Source organism: Aulonocara stuartgranti (genome assembly GCF_965226115.1).
Source record: "Aulonocara stuartgranti genome assembly, chromosome: 17".
Classification (NCBI taxonomy): domain Eukaryota; kingdom Metazoa; phylum Chordata; class Actinopteri; order Cichliformes; family Cichlidae; genus Aulonocara; species Aulonocara stuartgranti.
Genome location: NC_138953.1, coordinates 21,615,516 through 21,635,539, shown reverse-complemented (window position 1 = coordinate 21,635,539; position 20,024 = coordinate 21,615,516). Strand labels below are relative to the sequence as shown.

Below are 20,024 nucleotides of genomic sequence, written 5' to 3'. Positions count from 1 at the left end.
ACAGAGGTATTGTTAAACCAAAAACCTCTGTGGCAGAATCCTGCAGCCACCCACAGTTTGCAAGATGCCGACTTGTATCCAAACACTCACTAGCTATTCACTAAAGGTTTGAGGCTAACTGGAAATAAAGACGATTCACCTTCAAAGTAAAAATGGTGCCTTTCAAATGTGTTGATTACAGTGGTAAGGCATAACTTTCTACTTTGAAGGTGAACAGTTTCCATCCTCCTCCTGTTTGTATTGCTCTTTTTCAAGTTGCACTACCGATTGGTTATTAGTTAGCAAGTATTTGCAACATGGCGTGCTCCATGAAAACTATAGGTGACTGCGCCAATCTGCTGCTCTGGGTCACTTCCAGTGCTGCTTGTAGTTTTAGATCCATCTCTGGAATCCCAGATATAACCACTTACATGTGTCTGTAATTTGAATAAACGCCTCATCCAACTTCCATTCCAAACTCAAAAACCCAAATTTTATTTTGAGAGACTGATTTCAAAGCAGCAGTGGTCAAGCAACGCACAAGGTGATGACCTTTAAAGATACACAGATCAAATTTACAATTTACAAGTTTACAATTTTCTTGAATTCATCATCTACATCTGTGTCAGGCGTCCTTTTGAGGGCTGTTACTCACTCAAACAAGCAAAACTGTGCGTGTGATGTGTTCACACTCACCATATGAAGCTGGCTTTGGGGTTATATTCCGTGATCTTGGGGTTTTCCGAGTACTGATAGGCTCCGTGGATGTCTTTGGTGGTGTTCGTCCCGTATTTCACAGTCACTGTTAAGCGGTCCGATGGGACCTTCTGCCCACGATACCTGCCAGTCTTACAGGTAATCTCTGTGCCGAATGAAAGGCTGAAGAGGAGGAAGGAAGAGTAAGAACATAGGCTGACTCGAGAAACAAGAAAAGCAATATGATCCCTAAATGGATGGAAAAAGTTCATGAACTGACTGACTCATTTTCTATGTTGTATTTACTGATCTTGAAGAACCAAAAGAAAATATTTATGAATATAAATGGGTTTCAGGTCCATCTATTCTCTTTATTTTTTTGTTTCTGGTTCCATTTGCATTTTCCTTTACCAGGTGCCACTTACACTTCACAGGGAACTCCTCCCACTGTCACAGCAACGTCCTCTTTAGTCGCCGTGTCCAGGTCTTTGCCTCCGATCGTGATCACCGTCCCTCCAGCTGCTGGACCCCTCTCTGGCATGACTGTTCTCGGTTCGGGGTCCTGCACAGAGAACAGGGAGAAAATGACCAAACTCAGTAACTTTAATGGGAATATGCTGCAATTTTCATACAATATGTGGACACTTTCTATTACAGAGGCTACTATGCATGTACATACATTTCATATATTCATTTAATCATATTTGTGTCTTTTTACGTTTCTACATTTTGTACATTTACTTTAGCAGTTTGAAAAAAAAAAGTTCAGATCACGTTTGACTGAATAGGTAAGGAAATTATTTGCCTTCTTTTCTACTTGATATAATGACGAAAATACTGACTTTAGGACGGATCACATAAGAGCAGCGGTCCCCAACCCCCGGGCCGAGTCGTTTGGTACCGGGCCGCGAGAGTTGAGGCTTGGGTGTGAAATGTATGGTTTTCAGGATTTTTATCGGTTTTTAGCGTTATTTTATGATTTTTATCGTTAACTCTGTTTTCCTGGGTCTTTTCATGTGTGTTATGAATAAATCTTATTTTTTCGGTACTGATACTATTTTTTTTGTTGTATTTATCCGCGACACCTTAAAGGCCAGTCTGTGAAAATATTGTTGGGCATAAACCGGCCCGTGGCGCAAAATAGGTTGGAGACCGCTGCATAAGAGTGTATATGTAATAAATGTTAATAAACTCTACAGCTGGAACACAAGCACGGACGTCCGCTGTGTTTGTGTTTTATTTCATCATTTTTTCCTTTGATTAAAAACGTTAAGCACATTAGAGTAATCATGTTTTAATTTAACTGTAATAAAAGCAAACAAGTGAATCTATTCTACTAATGAACAACAAAATCAGCCCATTTGTTTACCAACTGAAGGTTTTACTGAAGGATCAAACAGTTAGAGGACAATTTACATCTGTTGATAAGAACGCTGCGTTTATAAAAACCTCTCAACAGGCTAAGTCTATAGGAGGCTACTCCAGATGGCTGCTACTTAAATGCCGGCACCATAAACATATGCTGCACCACCTGGCTGTAAGAGCAAAGCAGCAGGTTCAGGTACACCATGTACAAAACCACACTTTAGCTTGTTAACATTATGAAACCAACAGAGTGATCGGCTGCAGTCAGAACTGCTTCATTATAGCGAAACCATGTACCTGTGTTACTGTAATTACTGAATTTATGTGATAAAAACCTTAAAAACTGGACAATTTGCCAAATCTTTATACGTATTCTTCAAGTTAAGAATGATTCAAGTAATTTGTATTTTGTGGGGGATTTTTAAATCAATTTGAAATTTTAATTTTACACTTTTTGTGGAAATATGTTGCAAAAAAATACATTTTATTTTTCAAAATACATTTTACAAAATGACTCTTCAAACTTATGTTTGATTTAGAACTCGCTGCCTGGGGGCCACTTGTAGCCCACATCACCCCTACTTGCAGTCCGTATATGGACATGAAGAAATGTAATACAATTTGGCCCTTGAAGTAACTTTTTTGTTAGGGAGGATTTATTTGTTGTTGAATGCAATGTTAAAATAAGCTCTTTAAAAAGCAAAAAGTTATTTAATATGAAGACAATATAAGCAGGGAGTACAAACATGTTGAGGGTTTGGTAGTTCAGTGAGAGAGTTATTTGTAAAGAAAACAATTTTCACTAGCAGTCAAAAACTAACGCATACACTTATGTTTGCATTTTTATTTTGTTAAATACGAACAAAACAGAAGTGTTGCCACGTGTCTGACCAGACAGAGAGTACCAATTTGTTTATTTGGTAGTTCAATGAAAAGCTTTAGTTAGTTAAGAGTGAGAAAAAAATTGCCCACACGTTTTCAGTTTGGTCTTGTTATGCAATATTTGAAAGTTTAAAAAAACAAACAAAACACTAAAATGGTAAATGGCCTGTATTTATATAGCGCTTTACTAGTCCCTAAGGACCCCAAAACGCTTTACACATCCAGTCATCCACCCATTCACACACACATTCACACACTGGTGATGGCAAGCTACATTGTAGCCACAGCCACCCTGGGGCGCACTGACAGAGGCGAGGCTGCCGGACACTGGCGCCACCGGGCCCTCTGACCACCACCAGTAGGCAACGGGTGAAGTGTCTTGCCCAAGGACACAACGACCGAGACTGTCCAAGCCGGGGCTCGAACCGGCAACCTTCCGATCACTAAAGCGGCACTCCATTAAGATGATGATGCCAGCAGTGGCCCACAGCTCATTTCAGTTTGAGACCTCTGGATTAGAGCATCATATTCGTCTAATTTCAATTTTAGTCTAATGATGGCGCTACATGACAGCAGAACTGCTGTAGAAGTTAAAATCAGCAGGTGTAACAAACTTCCTGGAAATGGACACATAACACACATATTCATAAGGAAGCAAGTAAGTCAAGAAATGTGAGCAGGAATAAGGCGAGGCTGGCCTTCTACAAAATCATCTTATATGATAACTGGAGTAGAAACTTTTACTATTTTAGGTTCATATGCAGCCCTGTGCCTGAATAAAGATGCATCATGTGACACGGGATCAATTTGTATCAAATAAGTGAAACAGTGAAAAAATATCCTTCATTAAAAGTTATGAACCTACTTAAGTTACAGTGCAAAAGCTTGAGCAACAATACAGGGAGTGCAGAATTATTAGGCAAGTTGTATTGAGGAATAATTTTATTATTGAACAACAACCATGTTCTCAATGAACCCAAAAAACTCATTAATATCAAAGCTGAATGTTTCTGGAAGTAGTTTTTAGTTTGTTTGTAGTTTGAGCTATTTTAGGGGGATATCTGTGTGTGCAGGTGACTATTACTGTGCATAATTATTAGGCAACTTAACAAAAAACAAATATATACCCATTTCAATTATTTATTTTTACCAGTGAAACCAATATAACATCTCCACATTCACAAATATACATTTCTGACATTCAAAAACAAAACAACAACAAATCAGCGACCAATATAGCCACCTTTCTTTGCAAGGACACTCAAAAGCCTGCCATCCATGGATTCTGTCGGTGTTTTGATCTGTTCACCATCAACATTGCGTGCAGCAGCAACCACAGCCTCCCAGACACTGTTCAGAGAGGTGTACTGTTTTCCCTCCTTGTAAATCTCACATTTGATGATGGACCACAGGTTCTCAATGGGGTTCAGATCAGGTGAACAAGGTGGCCATGTCATTAGTTTTACTTCTTTTATACCCTTTCTTGCCAGCCACGCTGTGGAGTACTTGGACGCGTGTGATGGAGCATTGTCCTGCATGGAAATCATGTTTTTCTTGAAGGATGCAGACTTCTTCCTGTACCACTGCTTGAAGAAGGTGTCTTCCAGAAACTGGCAGTAGGACTGGGAGTTGAGCTTGACTCCATCCTCAACCCGAAAAGGCCCCACAAGCTCATCTTTGATGATACCAGCCCAAACCAGTACTCCACCTCCACCTTGCTGGCGTCTGAGTCGGACTGGAGCTCTCTGCCCTTTACCAATCCAGCCACGGGCCCATCCATCTGGCCCATCAAGACTCACTCTCATTTCATCAGTCCATAAAACCTTAGAAAAACCAGTCTTGAGATATTTCTTGACCCAGTCTTGACGTTTCAGCTTGTGTGTCTTGTTCAGTGGTGGTCGTCTTTCAGCCTTTCTTACCTTGGCCATGTCTCTGAGTATTGCACACCTTGTGCTTTTGGGCACTCCAGTGATGTTGCAGCTCTGAAATATGGCCAAACTGGTGGCAAGTGGCATCTTGGCAGCTGCACGCTTGACTTTTCTCAGTTCATGGGCAGTTATTTTGCGCCTTGGTTTTTCCACACGCTTCTTGCGACCCTGTTGACTATTTTGAATGAAACGCTTGATTGTTCGATGATCACGCTTCAGAAGCTTTGCAATTTTGAGACTGCTGCATCCCTCTGCAAGATATCTCACTATTTTTGGCTTTTCTGAGCCTGTCAAGTCCTTCTTTTGACCCATTTTGCAAAAAAGGAAAGGAAGTTGTCTAATAATTATGCACACCTGATATAGGGTGTTGATGTCATTAGACCACACCCCTTCTCATTACAGAGATGCACATCACCTAATATGCTTAATTGGTAGTAGGCTTTCGAGCCTATACAGCTTGGAGTAAGACAACATGCATGAAGAGGATGATGTGGACAAAATACTCATTTGCCTAATAATTCTGCACTCCCTGTATACTTAAAGTACTTAAAACTAATGATTCATTAAGTATTATCACTTTAATGCTGCAACTATACCGTCACTTCCGTCTCACCAAAACAATATTTTCCAGTGACAGAAATCATAAAATCCAAACTAAAGAGTTATGAGGCTGTGGCTATTTTATATAAATAATCTATAATGGTACTAACATAAAGGAAGAGAGAGTCTCCTTTACAGGTTGACTCCTTTGAGTATGTCTCCATGCCTCTGGGAGAATTTCAGAAGGACCGATGTTTGTATTTAACTCTTAAATCAAGTTTTCAAACTGCAAACACTTTTTTAAAGCTTCTGGAGAGTAAAATAACAATAATAATATTTATGATGATAAAAACAAAAGCTCCCAGATCTGTCAAACCGAGCAGCAGAGAGAGAGAAGAATAAAAATGAGAAGTGAAGAGAAAACTTTAACCGTGTAGACTTCATTATGTTCCAGCTGCTGTCCTGCAGGTACAAACGCTTTGATCTCGAACTCACACAGATCGTAAATTTTATGCAGCTCAATAACTCAATAACTCGACCCTGTGGTATTTAGGCAGCAGAACAACTAAGAACAACAACTATCCATCCATCCATCCATCTTCATCCGCTTATCCGAGGTCGGGTCGCGGGGGTAGCAGCCTAAGCAAAGAGGTCCAGACCTCCCTCTCCCCAGCCACCTCCTCCAGCTTGTCCGGGGGAATACCAAGGCGTTCCCAGGCCAGCCGAGAGATATAATCTCTCCAGCGTGTCCTGGGTCTGCCCCGGGGCCTCCTCCCGGTGGGACATGCCTGGAACACCTCGCCCAGGAGGCGCCCAGGGGGCATCCTTGCCAGATGCCCGAACCACCTCAGCTGGCTCCTTTCGATGTGGAGCAGCAGCTGCTCTACTCTAAGCCCCTCCCGGATGGCCGAACTTCTCACCCTATCTCTAAGGGAGAGGCCAGCCACCCTTCGGAGGAAGCTCATTTCCGCCGCTTGTATCCGCGATCTCGTTCTTTCGGTCACTACCCACAGCTCGTGGCCATAGGTGAGGGTAGGGACGTAGATCGACCGGTAAATTGAGAGCTTCGCTTTTACACTCAGCTCCCTCTTCACCACGACTGACCGGTGCAGCGTCCGCATTACTGCAGCCGCAGCCCCAATCCGTCTGTCGATCTCCAGCTCCCTTCTCCCATCACTCGCGAACAAGACCCCGAGATACTTGAACTCCTCCACTTGGGGCAGGAACTCATCCCCGACCCGGAGTGGGCACTCCACCCTTTTCCGGCTGAGAACCATGGCCTCAGATTTGGAGGTGCTGATCCTCATTCCCGCTGCGTTACACTCGGCTGCGAACCGCTCCAGTGCGAGCTGGAGGCCCTCACCCGATGAAGCCAACAGAACCACATCATCCGCAAAAATCAGAGATGAGATTCTGAGGCCACCAAAGCGAAAGCCCTCCGCCACTTGGCTGCGCCTAGAAATCCTGTCCATAAAAATTATGAACAGAACCGGAGACAAAGGGCAGCCCTGGCGGAGCCCATCACCCACCGGGAACGAGTCCGACTTATTGCCGGCAATGCGAACCAAGCTCTTGCAACGGTTGTATAGGGATTGAATGGCCCGTAGCAATGGGCCAGACACCCCATACTCGCGCAACACCTCCCACAGGACGCCCCGAGGGACACGGTCGAATGCCTTCTCCAGGTCCACAAAACACATGTAGACTGGTTGGGCAAACTCCCATGCACCCTCAAGTATCCTCGAGAGGACAAAGAGCTGGTCCAGTGTTCCGCGACCAGGACGAAAACCGCATTGTTCCTCCTGTATCCGAGGTTCGACTAGCGGACGAACCCTCCTCTCCAGCACCCTGGCATAGACTTTCCCGGGGAGGCTGAGGAGTGTGATCCCCCTGTAGTTGGAACACACCCTCCGGTCCCCCTTCTTGAAGATGGGGACCACCACCCCGGTCTGCCAGTCCACAGGTACTGCCCCTGATCTCCACGCAACATTGCAGAGACGTGTCAACCAAGACAGCCCTACAACGTCCAGAGCCTTCAGGAACTCGGGGCGGACCTTATCGACACCAGGGGCTCTGCCACCAAGGAGTTGTTTAACTGCCTCAGTGACCTCGCCCCCGGAAATTGGTGGGTCACACCCCTCATCCCCAGACTCTGCTTCCTCCCCGGAAGACGTGTCAGTGGGATTAAGGAGGTCCTCGAAGTATTCCTTCCACCGCCCGACAATTTTCTCAGTCGACGTCAACAGCGCTCCGCCAGCACTATACACAGTGCAGGTAGAGCACCGCTTTCCCCTCCTGAGACGCCTGACGGTTTGCCAGAATCTCTTCGAGGCAGTCCGAAAGTCTTTTTCCATGGCCTCTCCGAACTCCTCCCACACCCGAGTTTTTGCTTCAGCCACTGCCCGAGCCGCATTCCGCTTGGCCTGTCGATACCTGTCGGCTGCCTCCGGAGTCCCACAGGCTAACCAAGCCCGATAGGCCTCCTTCTTCAGCCTGGTGGCTCCCTTCACCTCTGGTGTCCACCATTTGGTTCGGGGATTACCACCACGGCAGGCACCAACCACCTTGCGGCCGCAGCTCAATGCAGCAGCTTCGGCAATGGAGACGCTGAACATGGTCCATTCGGACTCAATGTCCCCAGTCTCCCTCGGAATGCTGTTGAAGCTCTGCCGGAGGTGTGCGTTGAAGATCTCGCGGACTGGGGCCTCTGCTAGACGTTCCCAGCACACCCTCACTACGCGTTTAGGTGCACCAGGTCTGTCCAGCGTCCTCCCCCGCCACCTGATCCAACTCACCACCAGGTGGTGATCAGTTGACAGCTCAGCCCCTCTCTTTACCCGAGTGTCCAGAACATATGGTCGCAGGTCTGGTGATACGATTACAAAATCGATCATCGACCTACGGCCTAGAGCATCCTGGTGCCACGTGCACTTATGGACACTCTTATGTTCGAACAGGGTGTTCGTTATGGCCAAACTGTGATTAGCACAGAAGTCCAATAACAAAGCACCGCTCGGGTTCAGATCAGGGAGGCCGTTCCTCCCAATCACGCCCCTCCAGGTCTCGCTGTCGTTACCCACGTGAGCATTGAAGTCTCCCAGCAGGACAACAGAGTCTCCAGGTGGAGCACCTTCCAGCACCCCCCCCAGGGACTCTAAGAAGGCTGGGTACTCCGAACTGCCACTCGGCGCATAAGCGCAGATGACAGTCAGGACCCGTTCCCCGACCCTAAGGCGCAGGGAACAAACCCTCTCGTCCACCGGGAAAAACCCCAACGTACCGGCAGCAAGCCGAGGGGATATAAGAATACCCACCCCAGCCCGCCGCCTCTCACCAGGGGCAACTCCAGACTGAGACAGAGTCCAGCCCCTCTCCAGGAGACTGGTTCCAGAGCCCAGACAATGCGTAGAGGTGAGCCCAACTATATCTAGCCGGTACCTCTCAACCTCACGCACCAACTCAGGCTCCTTCCCCACCAGAGAGGTAACATTCCATGTCCCTATTGCCAGTCTTGGCAGCCGGGGGTCGGTCCGCCAGGGCCTCCGCTCCTGGCCGCCACCCGGCTCACAATGCACCCGACCCCTATGGCGCCTCCTGCGGGTGGTGGGCCTGCGGGAGGATGGGCCCATGTCTCCTCTTCGGGCTGTGCCCGGCCGGGCCCCATGGACTAAGGCCCGGCCACCAGACGCTCGCCCTCGGGCACCCTCCCCGGGCCTGGCTCCAGGGCGGGGCCCCGGTAACCCTATCCCGGGCAGGGTAAACTGTTCCCTCGATATTCTTTTCATGGGGGTCTTCTGAATCGCTCTTTGTCTGGTCCCTCACCCAGGACCAGTTTGCCATGGGAGACCCTACCAGGGGGCAAAAGCCCCCAGACAACATAGCCCCTGGGATCCCTGGGACACACAAACCCCTCCACCACGATAAGGTAGCGATTCAAGGACAACAACTAAAAGAAAGAAAATAAAAATCCGTGTCATGGCCGAGCTTCACTGTCAGGCACGTTTTCTACTTCTGTGCTGTGCGGGTCAGCTGGAGGGGTTTCTGTTATACTGGAAGGTTCTGTACAGTCCTGACAGGACAACCAAACCAAGAGCAAATATTATGCCTGGTTTACACCCCAGCACAAAGAGCCTTCAAAATGATCAAGTTAAGTCGTCTTTCTTTAGATGCAAGAAGAATCTTATATAAATAAAAAAGTATAAAAATGAATCCAAAGCAAAGAAGAACTATGATATCATTTAAATGAGCGTAGCACATGTGCAGCTGCTGAGACGCACTTAAGCATTCGGCTCGTTGCTGTTGCAGATTTGTTCTCGTTGTTCTGGCAGACAGCGCTGCAAGCACAAAAATAAATATCCCCAACGGCAGGCAAACTCATAACAACTCTGCCTGGTTGGAAGTTGAACACACAGAGAAAACAGCAGTGCAGGAGGCAGCAGCAACTGAAGTGTATTCGGTGGGAGAGACAAAGGGAATGCAGACAGTTCTTCACGTTAAAAGGAAACAAACTCCAACCCAGAGACACTCACTAGGGGAGTTGCAGCAGATGGAAATCTGAACAAATCGATGTGGAATTAAAATGAGGCAGCATCAGGCTCATTCACATCAAAGGTCAGCATTTGTCAGCTGCAGTAATTAGTCATTTGTACATCAATTATAACCCAGACGAGCTTATTAGTCTGTCCTCGTGACACACAGAAACTTTAAAGCTTAGGCTGAACAGCTCCAACCATTCAGGAACATTTAACTGTCTTTATAGTCATCTGAAGGCGTTTACTCTAATGTAACTGAGGAGTAAAGGAAGAAAGCCTGTTTGTAATTTTTTTTAAAAAGCACAGGTTTCTGAATCCTCCGTGATGGTTCTGTCACTTTACACCACAATGAAAGCTGAACATGAAAACTCCAAATGGACACTGGAAAGCACCTGGTGCCAAAAAAACAAAAAACAAAATAAAAACAAAACTCAGACTCGGACACAAAGACTGAATTGTCTTGCTTAAAAAGCACCGGGGACAGAAGTATTTGCCCCCCAATGAAAATGACTGCTTTTTTTTTTTTTTTAAAGCGCTTCACGAGTGCCTCCAGATTTAAAGGCCTTCCAGTATGAACCTTGGTCTTCTGTTTACCACACAGATCTTTAACGGGATTCAAGTCGCGGCTTTATGCAGGCCGGCGAGTAATGTTACTCCTTCACCAGGAGTGATGCATGTTTTGGGTCCCAGTTTAGCTGCTGACAGCTTGAGGTTTTCTTTAACCTCCTAGGACCTGGCGTCCACATATGTGGACGTCACATTTTGGGTTATTTAGACCAAAATACTGAATTTTGCTCTACAAGGGCCTGATATCCACTTACATTATACTGCTACTGTTCTATCAAAACTTTAAACGAATATCCTCATATGTGGCTCTCATTTTTCACAGCACAATACTCCCACCACCGTGTTTCACTGTAGAAACGCTGATCTTTAGGTTGTAGCCTTCTTTGTTGTAGCACCATCGCTGTGATCAAAGAGCTCCAGTTTAGTCTAGTTTAGCTTCCAGTGTGAATAATTGTCACTTTCAGTCTGGATTAAGAACATCTTCTTCTGCAGTATTATTCTTGGTCTGCGACCTCACAGTCCATTTCTGTAGAGAGTTTGAGTTTTTACTTTTTTATACTACAATTCCTGACTTGGCTAAGTCGTTAATGGGTGTCAGTCAGGTGGCAGTTGTGTTGGGGTCTTTGGACACATCTCTTACTAGAGTCTTTGTAATCTTTAATTTCCTTCCTCTGCCAGGCTGGTTTTGTACTGTGTGGCTTTTTGACATTCTTGATCATACTTTTCACTCCAATTCCTGACACTTGTGAACTTCAACAATTCATTTCCTTTTGTTTTTGGTATGGTATATTCTCAAGTGACAGTTCAAACCTTTAGTTAAGTTTTTATAGTATTATTTATTTATTTATTTTTTATTTTCTAAAGAACATTTTATTGTCATCTCTATATTTTTAAAAGGTGAGTAGATAGTGGCTCAGGGGGTTGGGAATCGCATCTGTAACCGGAAGGTCGCCGGTTCGATCCCTGGGCTCTCTGTCCTGGTCGTTGTGTCGTTGTGTCCCTGGGCAAGACACTTTACCCTACTTGCCTACTGGTGTTGGCCAGAGGGGCCGATGGCGCGATATGTGTGTATGAATGTGAGAGTGAATGAATAGTGGCATTGTAAAGCGCTTTGGGTGCCTTGAAAAGCGCTATATAAATCCAATCCATTATTATTATTAAGTACTGTATAAAGTATGTTTTCTTTCTCTTCATCTTGGTGAATCATTGGCCAGTGGATATCTTGTGGGCATTATGAAAGCTCTGCCTGTAGTTTGGACTTTCTGTTCATGAGCAGCAAAGAAAGTTAAAACAGCTTGACCCATGCAGGATTGACTGAGAGGCAGCACCAGTGCCGACTAAACTATAAATCCGGATTATTCTGAACTGTGAATCATGCAAAGCTACCCTAGAGTGCAGGTATATAAATACAGCGACAGTTTAAAGCTGTGGAAGTATTCTTTGTTTTCATGATTCAGCAACACGTATTGCTGCAGTTTTTGTGTTTTTTTCTGAGGGCAACTGCACATGTGTGTTTTTTGTGATTTGTGACTTTTCATTAATCGACCTACCTGTTCCAAAAATGTCTGTAAAATACTCAAAATGCTCCTTGTAATCATAATGTTATCCAATTTCACCTCTAACACGCCGAAATTCATCACATTTGAGAAGCTAAAAGGAGTGAAAACATTTGGATTTTGAATATTTTTGAAACACGATGTGTTCTTGTTCATGAAAAGCCCAACATCGTGGTCAGCATGTTTATTAGTTTCATATTTCTGCGTAGACACTAAGACAAATCAGCAATGTAGTAATCTGAAGTTTCAACCCTGAGCTGAGTCGCAGCATTTAAAGGCAGTGACGCACTGCTGATGAACTAAATTAGTCATTTTGGTCTCAGCAGTTTGCTTTAATTAGCTTTTTGTCAGTTCAATAGAAACAAACAAGAAATATGAATGTGAACAGCGATATTCAAATTAAGCAACTGAGCCGAGTTCAAGAAACAAAACAGAACAGCAGGTGAAGCACATTTATTTTGATCATGTTTGTTTCTCCTCTTGTGCTATGCGAGGGTGGGGGGGATGAATGGAAACTGAATGGACTTTGGTGCGGCGGTGGTGAATTTGTATGCGAGGAGTATTTTCACGCACTGTCGCTTCTTTAGGGAGACCGTTTCCTTGCATCGCACCAGAGAAGAGCCGCATGCTTTTACTTTGTTAGAAACCTTTTAATGTTTCTGGGATTTGATCTCCGGGGTTTGAAGCACTTGTGTCAAACAATGTTCGGTGTTGCCTCAGAGACTTTGAGAAGGTTTGCATGCAGTGTCTGCAGGTTTAACTACACCAGACTGAACAGTTTTTTAAAGCTTCCTGAAGTTGAACTAAGATGCTTTAAGACAGAAGATCAGGAGACATTTCTACAGCATTTCTAATAGCAAACTAGTGTACAGATAAGACACATGTTAGCTGTTAACATATGTGGGGTCTGATGCTCATTATGCTATGAAGCCTGAGCTGTATGTAAAGGAGCCTCTGGTGTTTTCAGGGGGATTTATCAGTTTATTACTGATCTTCGTTAATCGTCACTGTCTTAAATTATAAGTTGAATCAAAAAGCCTGAAACAAGCTACAGAAACATCTTTCGCTTTAGTCTGCTGGCGTGTGAATAACACAAGCAAGGTCAGGCGTCTATCTACTGACTTATTTCTTTTTATCCATACCCACGATTACCCATAATTACCTTACTAGTAGACAAACCCCACACTCTTATTTTGAAAGTGCTGATGAGCACCTGCTACTTTCATGCGTTTCCTGACCGTGTGTTAGAGGAAGGTCTTGACGTACCCTGTAGGTAAAATAGACCTGAGATGTCCCCGATCGTTCTCCTTCAACTGTTATCTCCACTGGTCCGCTGTTGGTCCTTTCAAACGGGAGGTCCTGCGGTGGGTTTCGCTTCGCCGGGCCAATCTCACACACCACGCTGCCGACAGAAAACAACAGAGGCCGCGGTTCAGAAAACAGATGGAGGCCCAGAATTCAAATAACTCAGTGCCCCCTCTTGAATCAACCCCTTAATTGTACATTACATATGGAGATTACTTGCAAGTATGTAAGCAATCAAGTTTTGGGTCAGGCTAATAGATCAAAGCCTTCACCTGCGGGGCAGTGCCTGGTACAATCAACCAAAAAAAACAAAATGACGTGCAGAAACACTAAGCTTTTATAGATTTTTATCTTTAGCTAATAATTCATGTCAGCACACTGCTACAGGTGCATGTGAAAGAGCTTCAGCTTAATGTGTAAAAGCAACAGGTGCGCTTCTATCTGCATGTTAACGAGGCCGTCGCTCCTGTTAGAGTACCTGGTTGAGACAGAGTATCTGTCCTCCTGGTGAATGCAGTCCACTCCAGCCACTGTGATCTTTTTGATGTCATCCTTCTTTATTCCCATGTTGGAGCCTTTGATGGTCACTGAGATCCGGCCATTCAGAGGGCCGTACCGAGGGCTGATCTGGAGAAGGAAAGAAAAGACTGTTTGATATCACAGATCATAGCAGGAGAGCTGAAATTCCAAAACCTGCAATAATACCAAAGTTACTTTTTCTGTCAATCAGTCACACAAGCTGTGGGTAGAAACAGGTTTGAAAGGTCCTTACAGAATACTGCACAACAATCAAATATTAACAATTTTGGCTTCCTACAATTAAGCAAACGCTACCGAGTGATAATGAAGATGTAAAGCATTCCCCAAATCACAGAATGATGGGACGCCTGCATGCGCCACTCACAGCTCACCAGTTTCTGCTTGGCCAAAGTGTCCAACAAATGAAGGCTTCAGGGATGCTTCAGGTGAAGCTGAATGCTAATTAGAGTGTAGCACAGTGTAAAGGTGAAAACAGCGCCGTGCTGCTTTTATTTTAATGATAAGTGACCTACCGACCAATGAATACGTCCATTTTCTAAAACAAATATTCCATTAATTGCACTTTGTAATATTTAAAAACAATATTTTTTTCAAATATTTCAGATTTTATAAAGAAAATATTTTTATAATTCTGTGCTTTTTGGGGGTTTTCTCTCTGTACTACGACTTTATGAATTAAAGGGAAAAATCTGAAAATGGGAAAAAATCTAAAGAAAGATAAAAAAACAAATTGTAAATATTTCTGCTTCCAATGTTATGACATTAATGTATAAATATTCATAAAGATGTTGAAGTACAGCCTGTGAAAACACATCTTCTGAAGCAAAGGCTCGGCATATCTGCTTCAATTTGGGCCATCTCATCTTCAATTTGACGTGACTGCACGACGTATAAGATCAAATTCATCTTGTATATATTCACCTCCCTGTCATCCTCAGCAAAGTCTGCTGTGGAAATAACTAACTTCTTCTGGCATAATCAGCCGCAGCCCAGAGGAAATCAAGACGGGGCCTGAAACAAATGACTGATGTTCCAGAGAAAATAGGAAACATACTGAAGCAGTTCAGCCAAGGAGGAGAGAAACAGCGAATACAATATGGGAAGGAAAAAAAATTAGCTCAGTGACAAAAAGAGAAGAGATGAATTTGTGGAAAGATGTGGATTTCTAAGACCGTCCACACAGATGTAGGTGAGGGTTCGTGGATTCTTTGGTTTGTTTAATTTGATGTACAACTAAAAGAAAAAAATCCTGAAGAACAAAATTGATACTGAACAAAATGAACAAAAAAACCATACAAAATTCAGTTTAATAAATTAGGACGGGGGTGTCCAACTCCAGGCCTAAAGGGTCCTTGATCCAACACTGCTCATTTAAATGACTAAATTACCTCTTCAACGTGTCTTGAAGTTCTCCAGAGGCCTGGCAATGAACTAATCATTTGATTCAGGGGTGTTGACCCAGGTTGATATCTAAAACCTGCAGGACACCGGCCCTTGAGGCTTCAGGTTAGACACCTGTGGTTTAGGAAGATGATCGACTGCCATCTCAGACAGATTGGTGAAAGGTTGCAAAGAATTGCTGTCTAATTTCTAAACCACGCAGATTGGTTGCAATGTGCTGGCAATCAACCCTTTGCAAAAAGGGAGTCGACTCAGCTGGATGCCAACTAGGTATTGGTTATTCCTCCTAAGTAAAAGCAATCCTACCAAACGCCTATTTTCCAGTTAAACTGGTACTTAATGTAAGTAGTAGCAGAATTTCTATGTATGTAGCTGCAAACAGATTTGAAGTTTTGGCCAATTTATCACAGTTAATGGATGTATTAACCCAAAGAGACTGCATGTGATTGCCAGATTGGCCCCATTCAACGGCAAACTGAGAGCAGACCGACTGTCTGATTGCTGTTTTATCGCCATCTTGATGTGGCAAAGCTGCTTTGAGCTGAATCTGAGTGGCCGCAGATTCGATCCCCATCTTTGAAGTAACTATTTCAAAGGCAACGAGGTGGCAACTTCATAATTCTGGTTGTGCTGCTTTAGTGTGACTGTAATGCATCTCACCCATTTAAACTGCAGTAAAGATAAAAATGTGTATTATTAATAGTGTGGCTAACTTGAATGACCTCAATTAATTCAAGTGATTGGAGTCGACATAATGATCGTGGAGTGAAGTTAAATGCTGCCAATTAATTAATCTTTACTTCCAGCTTTAGTGTCTTATTTAATACTAATTAGCAGGTGTTTGCTTCTTTGTGTTGCACAAATATAGTCTGTGGATCCAGCTTGCTAACTAGGCAAGCCAGGGTTAGCTGATAACGTAACACTCCGTTTCTTTAAAGATGATGGCCATCAGGTTAAAAGTGAGAAACTTTTAGGCTTTGCACCAAAAACTTGGATGCTAACCAAGTAAGAGCACTTACAAAAATATGTTGGTGAGCAAATCAGGTTGTGCAAAGTGACAAAAATCAAACAGATCCATGTAAAATCATTCTTGTCCTCTGTCATCCATAAGATTGCTTTCTATGTATGTTTTTTTTTCTGCAGCCGCAGCACATTTCAGAGCTGGTTGCAGTTTTCCCACTGCACTCTTTTCTACAAAGGACAACTTCACATGAACAACAGTGTGATTTATGTCAGTAGGTTTTCTCGTCTTCTGTTACGATGAGAAGGGAAAATGCAATACTGGCTCTATTAAAGGTGCTACTCACAGATCTTCTCCTGGATTTCTGCTTCTGTTAAATGACACAGCCACATCACAGCTCTGCGGTTTAATCTCTGAAATGCTGTGAGGTCACTCTCTGGTTCAGTGCAGATTATAAATGGAACATGCTGCAGTTTTTGTTCAAGTCTTTGTGGTTGTTATATTTGTGTGAAACTGAAGAATAAGACATTCTTGGTGCAGATCTTTTACTTAGTCCCAGGAATTCTCACCCAAAACTGGGATATCTGAACATGATAAAGCTCTCTTATTAGAACTTTTTACCTGTGATTTTGCTGAATGATGATGAGTTGGGTTTTCCTTTTTTTACATATGAACAGGACGTCAATGTGAGGAAGATCTGTTTGAGAATCGTGTTTCAGATTTTTGTGTGGACGACACGATTGCTGAGTTGGGGGAGAGCTGGTGCCCAAAGCAAAGGAGTTTAGCGAGAAGTGGACCAGAAGAGGGAAATTGCAGATACCAATGGCAGAAACTAGCTTCATCTGTTGGGTGTCTGGACTTTTAGAGCGCTCAGATATCTGGAGGAGCCTCAGAGTATGGTTGCAGGCTTTTCACATAAAAAGAAGCTGGGTGAGGTGAAAACATCTGAAGTAAATGATCCTGTTTATCCTGCTGCAACCTGCTTCCAAATAGGATAAACAAAAGTAAATGGATGGAAGGATAGATGAATCTCACTGCCATAGTCTTACAGAGGGTAAAAGTTACCGCACCCGTCAGGCTCCCAAACATAGAACCAATCCTGTCCATAAAGAAGTTCCAACAGTGTTTCCTACCGACATGTCAGAGGTCATGGCTTTGTGTTTTTATGACTCACATCAGTGATTTCTGGGTTGGGGCACTGCGCTGGCTGCGGTGAACGGCAGAGTTCCCGGTAAACGCAGCTGTGTGAGGCGGCGCACCAAACACACTGGTACTTGGAGTCGGCATGTTTACACAGGCTGCAGTCCTCTCTTCCCACTGAGCAGCTATACAGTACGACTGTTGGGGAGACAGCGGCAAGAAGAGGAGAGGAAGATGAAGAAGAAGATTGAGAAGAGAGGGTGAGGCTAATTATCATAATGCAGCTGGAAGTGAATTTGAAATGAGCGAAGGTGACACTAAAAACAGCGTGATAACTGCACTTTCACACTTTATCCTGATTTATGTGCGATTGTGAAGTGTCTGTGTTGGTGAAATACCAACCTGTCAGGGTGCTGTCAATCTTCCTCTCAGTGTCTCTGTCCTTGATGTGGAAGGATACGTTCACCTCCTGCTGCTCGTCGTATTCAAACTGCACACACAGACACACGGCCATGTTTCCATCACTTCAGAGGACATTTCATTAACTAAAAAATATGTTTCTGGAGACCAAAACCACTGCCCATCTTATCCAAACCGTAATCATAGTTTTAACTAAAAAAAAATTAATGACTTATATTAAGAGAATCTAAAGTCCCAGTGGTGTTGTGGTGGTTGTGTCTTGGAAGGACATACACTGCAGCTTTAACCTAATACAACTACCTCATGGACTGAGTATATAAAGGATGGACTTGGATACCACGGCGACGTTCTACATTTGGTTTGTGGAGAGTTTCGAAGCCAATTTGGTTGTTACCCTCTTTGATTTTGAACCTGGCTCATACATTCGCAGCTTGTCAATTACAAGCTAGCCAAACCCTAAAATATACAGTACAGTGCTGTGCAGAAGTCCTGAGCCTCCCTTCATTTCTTTACATGTTGCTAGAAAAATGGGACACGGGTGGAGCGATTTATTGAAACATGCAAATAAAACAGAGTTTACACAATTCTAACAAGTTTAATAGTCAATATTTGGTGTGACCACTTTTATTCTGCAGCACAGTCTGAACTCTGTCAGGCGGCTTTCTGCAATTTGTTTTTAAATAGTCTTCAGGAATAGTTCAACAGGCTTCCTGAAGGACATTCAAAGCTCTTCTTTGGTTGTTTCTGCACGCACACACACACACACACACACACACACACACACACACACACACACACACACACACACACACACCTTCAATAATATTGAGGCCAAGCCATGACTCAGTGTTCCACTGTGTGTTAGCTGCCCAGGTAAGCTTTCTCTGCATCAGCAGTGTGTTTGGGATCATCGGTATGTTGCAAAACGAAGCTGTTACCACTCAGATGTTTTCCAGATGGTGGATTAAAATCTGATGGTGCTTTTCTGTGTTCATAACACCATCAATTTTGACAAGATCCCCAACACCACTGGCTAAAATAAAGCCCCAAACCACAACAGAACCTCCACTGTGTTTTACTGAAGAAGCTCACTGTTGTACCTCTCTCCTGACCCTCTAACAAAAAATATAAAATTTCTGTTGATTATTTTTTGTGTGATCTGGCATACCTCAGCCTTTTCTCCTTGTTTCACATCTACAACCGCTCTTCCACTGAGACCATTCTGATGAGGCTTCAATGAACAACATATGGATCATCTGAAGGTCCAGATGTTTCTCTCAGGCCCTGTCAGGACTGCGTGATTTTTTCTCACCAGTTTCTAAAGAACATGTCTTTCAGATACGATTCATCTGATGTAGAAAGCTTCTGCTTCACCAGTTCTTTGGGAAGTTGGTGCAGAAATATAAATATGTATCTAATAAACTGTTATCTTTGGCATTTTTCATAAATTCAACCAAAGAAATAGGAAGAAATGATTGTTACTAGCAGCAGGTACAATTACTGGACTAAAAATGAGTGAAAAAGCAGCCAGCACCCTTCAAAAGGCCTGGAAAACTAATGCTCGAGACAACTTCAAGAATCAAGAAAAACTGGCTCCTTGAAATAACAATATAAAGAAATGACGGGTGCCTAAGACTTCTGCACAGCACTGTGCCCTGTTTCCTGTTTTATTCAAAATATATGGATAATAATTTATGAAATAAACACAATGACACATGATGTTTATTGGGGTCCAAGATATTCAGTTCTTTTCTCTCACACTGCCGTACAACCAAAGAGCAGAGCAGTCGCCTCCTGCTGGCTGTTAGAAAGAATGCAGGCTCAAGATACTGGTCCTGTTGTTTCATTTTTCAGGCCTGGCAGCTACATCCATCTCTGATATAGTCTGATTCCACATCTGCTTTAATAACATAGGAAACACAGCACAGCACTAACAGACAAGCGTCTGATTTAAGAGACATTTTAAAGACATTTTGCTGACATTTAAAATGAAAAACTCACGTACAAAGGAACACTTTTGTATTGCACAGTAAGTGCTTTCTTCACCACTTATCAAAATTCCCCACTGACATTATGCAAAAAGCAGTGTGACACTGTTATCCAATGTTATGTCCATTACATCATCTCCTGGAGCTTCCACTTCCTCTACCATGCAGAACACTTTAGTACTGCTTTACAGAAGGCGGCGAAGTTTTATATTTACGTGACGCCT

The 20,024-nt window shown here is 43.7% G+C and overlaps 1 protein-coding gene across 2 annotated transcripts in view; it reads right to left on the bottom strand.

Annotated features, from left to right (window-relative positions):
• Positions 1-20,024, bottom strand: part of plxnb2a.1 (plexin b2a, tandem duplicate 1) — a 239,462-nt gene that overhangs the window by 32,929 nt on the left and 186,509 nt on the right. For both annotated transcript variants that reach the window (XM_082509940.1, XM_082509941.1), the window contains exons 17-22: positions 17,795-17,882; positions 17,427-17,590; positions 13,829-13,977; positions 13,312-13,447; positions 1,101-1,237; positions 676-858 (exon numbers count right to left, since the gene is read on the bottom strand). In XM_082509940.1, the coding sequence (XP_082366066.1) occupies positions 676-858; positions 1,101-1,237; positions 13,312-13,447; positions 13,829-13,977; positions 17,427-17,590; positions 17,795-17,882 (857 nt within the window). The remainder of the gene's footprint in view (positions 1-675; positions 859-1,100; positions 1,238-13,311; positions 13,448-13,828; positions 13,978-17,426; positions 17,591-17,794; positions 17,883-20,024) is intronic.